This window comes from Leptidea sinapis, chromosome 11, assembly GCF_905404315.1.
Source record: "Leptidea sinapis chromosome 11, ilLepSina1.1, whole genome shotgun sequence".
In the NCBI taxonomy this organism is placed as follows: Eukaryota; Metazoa; Arthropoda; class Insecta; order Lepidoptera; family Pieridae; genus Leptidea; species Leptidea sinapis.
This window is the reverse complement of record NC_066275.1, coordinates 9,840,948-9,850,280: the sequence shown is the minus strand read 5'-3', so window position 1 is coordinate 9,850,280 and position 9,333 is coordinate 9,840,948. Positions and strand designations below refer to the sequence as shown.

General features: G+C 33.6%; 1 protein-coding gene across 1 annotated transcript; it reads left to right on the top strand.

Moving 5' to 3' along the window:
* Window positions 1–621: 621 nt before the first annotated feature.
* On the top strand, window positions 622–1,990 carry LOC126966872 (uncharacterized). Its single transcript, XM_050811154.1, has 2 exons — window positions 622–686; window positions 797–1,990. Exons 1-2 carry the CDS (start codon window positions 671–673, stop codon window positions 1,672–1,674), a joined length of 894 nt encoding a protein of 297 aa, XP_050667111.1. The 5' UTR covers window positions 622–670; the 3' UTR covers window positions 1,675–1,990.
* The last annotated feature ends 7,343 nt before the right edge of the window (window positions 1,991–9,333 follow it).

The window sequence follows — 9,333 nt, the reverse complement described above, 5'->3', positions numbered from 1 at the left end:
AAATAAGGGTCAGATCTTGGTGAGTAGAGTGGGAGTAGGGTGTCGTACGGCACACTCGGTTGTGGTGTATCTGATAAATCTAGTGCCTTACGGCACTGCCGATTTGGGAAGGCTAATATTTGTAAGTATGAAGGCAAGCTAACAATGTTATGATTGATAATTTAATTATACCATTTTATTGATTAAATTGATAAAATTGTATTTGATCATTTCCATTAAACTTGATTATTTTCACGCAACTATTCAAAAAATTTATAAGTAATATAGATAGTAAGTAAACAAGGAAATTCTGTTATGTTAATAATTAATTATTAAGTACTTGTAATTTAATTAATTAATTGAATGCATGTCGAGTTAGCCCGTAAATGGGGTATACGATGTTAAATAATATAAGTAATTAATGTGTTAATATTGGTATATTAACACATTAATTACTTGAGGCAACACATTATATACAACGTGGGTTTCCTATTAAATAAAAAAAAAATAAATAAAAAATATACACGAGCAGAATATAGATTAATGTTGACGCAGCATTTCTAATCGATCTCGTTCATAAACGTAACGGCCTATTATGATATCTTAATTAAATTACTTTAAAACTTCAACCGTAATGAAATACGGGAATGCATTTAAATTAAATCGTCAAGCCTAATGGACATCATCAGTCATGCGATTTTACCTCTGTAAGTTCCAGTTATTATTTTCGAAATATATTTTCAAACATGTTTTTTGTGATTTCAATAGCATATTTGCAATTTTTCATCATTACTTAATAATTGAATCTTATTTTTAGATGTTTCTTTGGCATTACTTTGTGAAATATATTGTAATACTGTAGTGAAAAAGCTTAGCGAAAATGCTCTCAGTGCATTATTAGAAAAGTTATTAAAAGGAACTGTTCGCAATGACGAAACTAAGGCAGATGCTGCAAAAAATAGTTCCATAGCAATACAAGAATCATCTAAGATACTAGAAAATAAGTTAATAGCGCCTTTCCAAATTGATAACTTGGCAAATACGGAGAGTTATGTAACTTCAAGAAAAGATACTGCAAATTCTAGTATGAACTTAACTAAACTTCCAAATTTTATAGCGGGATTACATTCTGACAATAGTGAAAAAACAAATCAAGAAAGGTTTTATACAGAGTATATTATCGACGAAGTTTATGAAGAAGTTGAAACAAAAACAGATAATTCTTTAAAATCAAAACATTTAGAAGAGTCCATCAGTAGCACCACCGAAGATAGCAACTTCAGGAGAATGCTATCTGAAATCAGCAACATAAATAAGGAAATACAAAATCTCAAAAAAGATCCAAAACAAACACACATACGAGCCGAAATTGATGGTCACCGAAGTTTATACATTCCTCAAGTTCATCCCATATCAACTCACTCACTAGACATTGTTCAAGCCAACAGAATTCAAAACCCACAAGCAAATAATATAGTAATAAATCATATGCCTGCCATTCTTACACATGGACAGAATGGAGCTTTAGTCGGCCAAACCAGTGGACTGGTACTACATAGCTTCCAACCATTAATTCAGCGAAGGAAAGTTGTCTTATACCACAATAACAATCCAAAAGTCATTCCATCTTGCTCAACATGCAAACCAATGATTACAACATTTAATCATCAAATTTATCCACGAATAGGAATTTAGCAGCAATCCACATAAGTTCAGTGTTAATTATGTCGTACTTTTGTAGTGGTTAGTTAAGCTTTAGTCACCGGCAGCTAGTTAGCAACTTGTGATGCTGAAACACAAAGAAACAATTCACAATCACAGTCTAACTAGCAAACAGCGAGAAAACACGATCAAACCGAACTTCAAACTCCGAAAGATAGGTATATCATGTGTTTTGTGATGAATTTGCTGTTTAGTACACTATACCTTTATTTCATATAATTGTAAATGTGGTCGGCATAAGAGTTTCGTAAATTCTTTTAGGTAAACTTATGTCAAATAAATTCAATAATAATTGTTTTATATTTGTTTCATTTTTATTAAGAAATAAAATGTCTAAATTACAGAACGAACAATGGACAAGTTTTTATTTTCATCGATTCCTGGAGTTAGTGTAGTAATCATCCCATATTTTTACGCGTCTGTTGGCAAATAGGAAATTTTTCCCCGTGGAGTTGCTATTATTTTTGGAAGTATTGTATCGTTTTCCCATCTATACTGCAGCATTATCTCCAGAGAACTATTTCTTTAAAGCCAATTATGATGATTGGGGAGAGGGATCTAGTAAACTCAGTCCGAAGACTTAATGCCTTGCTAGACTTGCCACTGCATTAGATTAACATAGATGTGACGCAATACTCATTGAGTATTTATACTTTAAGCTCAATCATATTTTTTCCTGTTACGTTATTCGAAAACAACTCGCAAGTCATTTAAAACGAAATTCTCTCTCAATTCATTCACATTGTGAGTAATCCTTGAACGTCTAAACGTACGCAGAGTGTTAATCTCTATATGCTTTCAATAGCATTTTGCTTTATAGAAAAGTTTTGGCGAAATTGTTTGAAACTTTCGTACTGGTATGCAAGAGTAAAGTTGGCGTGTTAATGTGTTTCCTCTTTGTATCAGCAACTCGTTAAATACTCGACACGCACGTACTATGAACAATGAGAGGATTATGAAGGTCTGTTCTGTTACTTGAGTAGCTATTTTGAATCTGCTATTCACATTATGTTTTCGTTCTTGTTTTGAATCTGGTATTAATTCTCATATTAAAAATTCTATAATTAATTTTTGTTAACTATTATAAAATTTAAGTTATGAGTGTATTTCTTATAATTTTAGTTTTTAATTCTTTTTACAGTGTGTGCATGTTAATAGCTAGTCACGCACTCTTTTGATTAATTACTGCTCTTCTCTTTTTCTAGGTTATACAAGTAAGCCGAAGCATTGAGTAGGTATTTGGTTGCATTGCATTGCATAAGTTCTTCTTATAAAATGTTAAGTTATGAAGCTATAGAGATATATAGAAGTGAATATGAGTTTCAATTCCACTTCTTTTTATTTCAGTCACCTTTTCTAAGTTGGTGGTAAATGGTTATAACATATATATCTTGAACATTCATTAGTAAATTTTTTGAACTATGGCTGCAATAAAATACTATATTCTCTTTTAATTTATTGACATAATATAACTTATTATGAACAAAATTGATAAACGAAAATGACTTCTCTAGAACATCTTGGTAGTGTTGGGAATTCTATTATTCTTAATTACTCCGAGGAATGTTTGAAATAATCGTATTGCATAATATAAGATGCACCTCAGGTATTTTCATATAAAAAAATCAACAATTGCCTTCTGCAAGCGTCACTTTAATAATAAGATTTTAATCTCAGTTCTAAGTGAATAAGATACGTGAGTTATCCTTTACTCTTAGTATGCATGAAAATGCATTAGCTTTCTTATTAGCTCGAGGAGTTTGAATAATAATGATATCTAATCCAGGCGGGAAACAAAGTAAATACGTCCTCATGTAGCTTTAAGAAACTCATTCAAATCCAATTTATTTTCCATTTCCTCACTTCATGAAAACTTAAATATGCTCGCCAGGTAAACCACTTTGAAAGCAATCCTTTGATCGCTGCTTATCTCTTTATTTGAAATTGTATCAAAATTTGATAAATAATTTACTTTTATATGCAAACTTAAACGGGCCAGCCGCAATATTGTTGTGAATACAAGGCAAAAGGAACGTAAAATTCTTAGTATATTATAATATGAGCTTTTTAAATATGTATAAGTTTGTTGTTTATATAATGGAATCGTACAGTAAGGTGATCAGTGAGATAAAGCAAATTGTTTGTGCTTATCTGTTCCTTGCGATACTCCGGTATTGAGTTGCTCGAGAGTTAATAAGAATTCGAACGAGTGAACAGGTTACAGAGGAGTGCAGATTAAATGAAATCAGGAAGGCAGTATTTCATTGAAAGCTTCTTTTGTACAGCAGACACTGTTTATAAACACTGTAGATAGATATAAATAGATACTATGATATGCATAGAGATTATTATTATTTATCTAACTGTGTTATAAAAAAGGCTATTAAAACACAACAAGGTATTATTTTATGAAACGAGCCATCAAGAATCCAAGAACAAGTTCAAAAACACTGACTTCAAAAACGCTACTATACTTTTGAGTTTTTGAAGTTGGTTTATTTAAACGTAGTTTTTTTTTTCATTTTTTAGTATCATTAATCAGTAAATCTTATGATTTTGTTGCTTTTTATTGTCATTTTTAAATAGTTTTTTTTTTATCTAGCTATGGGCAGGCCTACGAAAGGTGGTGTTAAAAACTACAGATCCCATATTTCACGTTCGCGTTCATCTGAGACACTCAAATATATGAAAATATCATGAAAAATGTTTGTTAGCTATGAATCACAGGTAGCCTAAAACCCACTTTTCGGCAAACGGGTTAATAATAATAATCAAACTAAATGAAATCTCCTTAAGAAAGTAGTACACAAAATATAATAAAATCCACGTAATCAATAATATTCATAAAATGAAAACTACTGAGCCAAATTATGTCAAATTTTTATTGGACCAAATGGCGGTCGGATATCGGTGTACATACATAGAAAATACCAATCGAATTGTGAACCTCATCCTTTTCGAATTTGGTTTTAAACGGATATGTGTCAGAATACTTAAACTATACCAAGCATATTATTTGAAGCTAAGAACCAACTCTAAGGAATGAATATAACACGTAAATTAATTAATGTTATACAAGTCTATGGAAAGTTCTAAGTCTTTTATTTGCAATGAAATGATATTCTTTCTTGTTAGAAGTTTGTTACGCTAGGATGTCAATTACCGACAACTTCACTTCGAAATTATAATTTCAAGTAGAGTTTCGCACGTATCATGGAAATAAGTGTATGTATAAAGTACGCTTTTTATTCAGTGCAAGCACTGTAGCATGCAGGTAGCTCCAGAAAGTTCTGGATTGTGCATGAGACAGGAATTAACTTATAAAAGATGTTCGACTCACTCGCCACACACAGTTTCTTAGCGAGAGGAATCACAAAGAGCAAAATATTAACACGAACTACTTATTTATTTGAAAAGCTATCGCAAAGTTTTGTACAATTTTGTATACTGACAATTTCCGTATAAATTTATGCTCGCTTCTTGCTTGAAACATGCTTTGTGTGTGTATCATATATTTTTTTTCGAGAGGGGTAAAATACATTTACATATTGAGGACCCCGAAACGGGGCCCATATGTCGGGCTCGGGTGTAAAAACCTTTTACAGCGAAGCCGGGCGGGGGCCTTGGAGGCCGAAAATGTAGCTCACAGGCGCAGGGCATCTCGTAAGGAGACTCGAACCTCGGACCGCCTGCTCACTAGGCTGGAGGTGTATCATAATAAAACAAATGATTTCACCAGTTTGTACTTTTTTTATGTGACATAAAAGTACTTCATTGCTTAACCTTCTGACGTTGTAAAAACACATTTCAAATATTTTTTTTTTATGAAAATAAGGAACGAGACGAGCAGGGCATTATGCAGATGATAATTGATACGCCCTGTCCATTACAATGCAGTGCCGTTCAGGATTGTTGAAAAACCCATAAATTCTGAGCGGCACTACAACTGCGCTCGTCACATTGAGGCATAAGATGTTAAGTCTCATTTGCCCAGTAATTTCACTAGCTACGGCGCCCTTCAGACCGAAACACAGTAATGCTTACACATTACTGCTTCACGGCAGAAATAGGCGCCGTTGTGGCCATAATCTATCCGGCATCTGGAGCAAAGGAGCCCCCCACTGTCCTAGAAATTCTAATTCAAATATTTTTATTCAACATTGGGTATGATATCACTAATTGAAAGTCAAAAACTATCACCTATTCGAAAAATTATATACCTCGGACCTAAGACGAGCGGACGTAAGAAACTCGGGCTTATATTTTCTTAATTTAGTTACACTATATGTAGTATCGTATATAAAAATTTATTATTTAACAGCCTGACGGTGGTTTCCCAATCTGTGGTATCATTAAGAAAGTCATTCATGTTATAGTACACCTTTACCACACAAACGTTACCACCAACTGAGCCAACCGTTCGAGTGACGTCACAAAATCTTGTATGCTTTGTTCTACTCTCAGGTTGTGGTTTTATTTACACGATCTACTTTACAGTTGATAACCTGGTCAACCCCAATATTTGCATATTAGGAAATTGACTGGAGATGTCGCTCTTGTAAATCTGAACAATTTGTTATATTTTTAAAGTGATAACCCGATTAATACACCAATAAAATTTGAAAAACCCAATTGTATGAACGATGCTGGACTCGAACCCACGACCTCTGACGTTCCGTGCCAGTGCTCTAACCAACTGAGCCAACCGTTCGAGTGTCGTATCGTCATAAAATCTTGTATGCTTTGTTCAACTCTAGAAGTCAACAATCCTTGAAGTGAGGGTTATCACTTTAAAAACATAACAAATTGTTCAAATTAGAATAATAAAGTTAACTTATTATGATATAATAAATGATATAAAAAAATAAGATTTATATTTTAATGGTTTATATATTCACTAGCTATTAACCGTGACTACGCCTGCATTTACTAGTGTAACCATATTAGTTGGTGTTTCAATGCTCCTACATACACACATACATACAAAACAATCATATATCTCTCATCAATAAAACAGTGTTCATATGAAACGTTTTCGTTCAACCGTTTTTCCTTCGACTTATTTTGCAAATCGATCTAGCACGAAAAAATTCTTTTCCCATTTTGGGCTAGAATTGGTAACAGAATTTTCAAAATCGGTTCAGTTGATCCAGAGATGACCCTGAGCCTCACACGCTCGCAAACTTTACCTCTATATAATATTAGTATAGATTATATTGTCGATGTAAATAGTTAGTTTATTTTCTATTTGGGTAGTTTATAAGTAAGTTAAAAGGTGGAAGCGTCCAACGATTGGTCTCATTTGGTCGCGGCCGTTGCAATGTAATGAATAATGAATCGACAATTGCGTCCGAGATTGACATATCGAAGCGTTAAGTTGATCCTTTTTTAGGATTCAATGGCTAGTGATTTAGCTAAACCTGTGTCGATATCTATATAACTTAATCACAGAGAGGGGGTGATACCTAGCTTTATAATAAAATAATAATATATACATACAATTTGTTATGTTTTTAAAGTGATAACCCTCACTTCTAGGATTAATACACAAATAAAATTTGAAAAACAAAATATTATGAACGATGCGGGATTCGAACCCACGACCTCCGGCGTTCCATGCCGGTGCTCTAACCAACTGAGCTAACCGTTTGAGTACCGCCTCGTTATAAAATTCTGTTTGCTTTGTTCAACTCTCAGGTTGTGGCCAATGAAGCCATGCTATCACTTTAAAAACAACATATCGTTTAGATTTACAAGAGCGACATCTCAAGTCAATTTCCTAATATGCAAATATTGGGGTTGAGCAGGTTATCAACTGTAAAGTAGATCCTGTAGATGAAGCCGATGTGAAGTGCCTGTAGTGAAGAAGATGCACCGGCACGGAACGCCTGAGGTCGTGGGTTCGGATCCCATCGTTTATAATATTTTGTTTTTCAAATTTTATTTGTAAATATACACACTTTTATACAAATTATCTTGCTCAAACTAGGCAGCGAACTAACTGACCAGCAATCTCTAACCTTTTTAAAATGATAAGCATTGATATGATATTTGTGTAAACAGCTTTTACATTACCGCTTTATAATTGCTAACTTTTTTAAGTATTAAAATGGATATAGTATGTTATCCTTGAGAGATAGACATATGCCATTGAAGACTTTTCTGTAGTCCTATATAAGATCCACAATTCCACCATACATTATTTTGTTAAATCTCAAAGGGCTTAGACAGTGTTTTTGTAGAAAGCCCCCAGACGGCTTATTTTATTCCGACACCACCAACAAGTTAGATAGTTAGTTAAGCTGGGCTGTTTACACACTTAGCCTCTTGATTGGGCCATTGTGAGTTTTTATATATCTTCTTACTCCAACCAGCCCAGATCATTCCAGAAGTCTAGCAGTATTTTTAAGTTTAAGGCATCCGGAAGCGATGCTGGTGATTTGAGTATTTGTGCCCGTTGTTCGGCCACACTCCTGCACTCCATAAGCACGTGTACTGGCGTTTCCTCTGCCTCTATGCATCCTCTGTACAAAGGGCTCAAACCTATGATAGATGCTTGTTCAAGGGACAGTGGACGGTGACCACACGTAGTAACAATTGTAAAAGGCATAAAAGGCATTTTCTCAAAATTGATTCTCCCCCAAAATAATTCTTTTTGATGTCATTTATAATAACTACTAGATACTACCACCGCTTCGGAAACAATCAATCAATACACAAAAAAACAAATAATCACAATCTAGTCCCAGGCTGTCCGATCATTTAGATATTCAGCAGTGGAGTAATAGGATTTACGACAGAGCCATTTTTTTATAAAACATTTAAATTTATTTATAGATAATGACTGAACAGTGGCTGGGACTTTATTATAGAAGTGCCTACTAGAATTAGTTACAAGCAATGTACGTATATTGTCCTTGTGTAGTCTCATCCAGTTGCAGGCGACACCTCCAACAATATCGTTAGTTAAATTTGACAGAGATAAATATTTATCTATTACATAAATCGAATGAGATAATTAACGCACCTCAATGGCAAAACACAGCGTACGTGTTTATTGTACGTCATATTTCGGATTACAATTAGCCAGCCTATATTATCATGCGGCCCCAGGCATTTGGACTGACACGCGCCGCGACATAACTTCATTGTCAATCAACATACATCAATCTCCAATGTAATTCAAAGGTATTGAAACTGATTTCAGCTTTGAAGCGCGGCATGTTATTACGATCACAACGCAATTTAAATCAAAGCAAATATCGTTAGCAAATTGAATTACAACTACGATATTTCACGTGTAAAGTTTTAACAATCGCTTTGGTTTTTAATTTTTTATAATATTGTCTATACATTTAAAGGATTAAAACGCGTGGAAAAATTAATAATAATAAATTTTGCGTAAACTAATAAAAATGTATTTTACGCAAAAATCTAATGTTAAAACACAGTTACAATTACACGCGTTTTAATCTTTTATTTTTTTATAAACCTACGTGTAAGTCTATTTTTTTTGTGAAATTTTTTAGCTTCTATCGGGGCTTTGAGCATGGAGACCGAATCCAGAAATTCCGTAACGAAAATAACCTAACGCTTACTTACTAGATCTATATAGATATTTCGCCTCGGTCT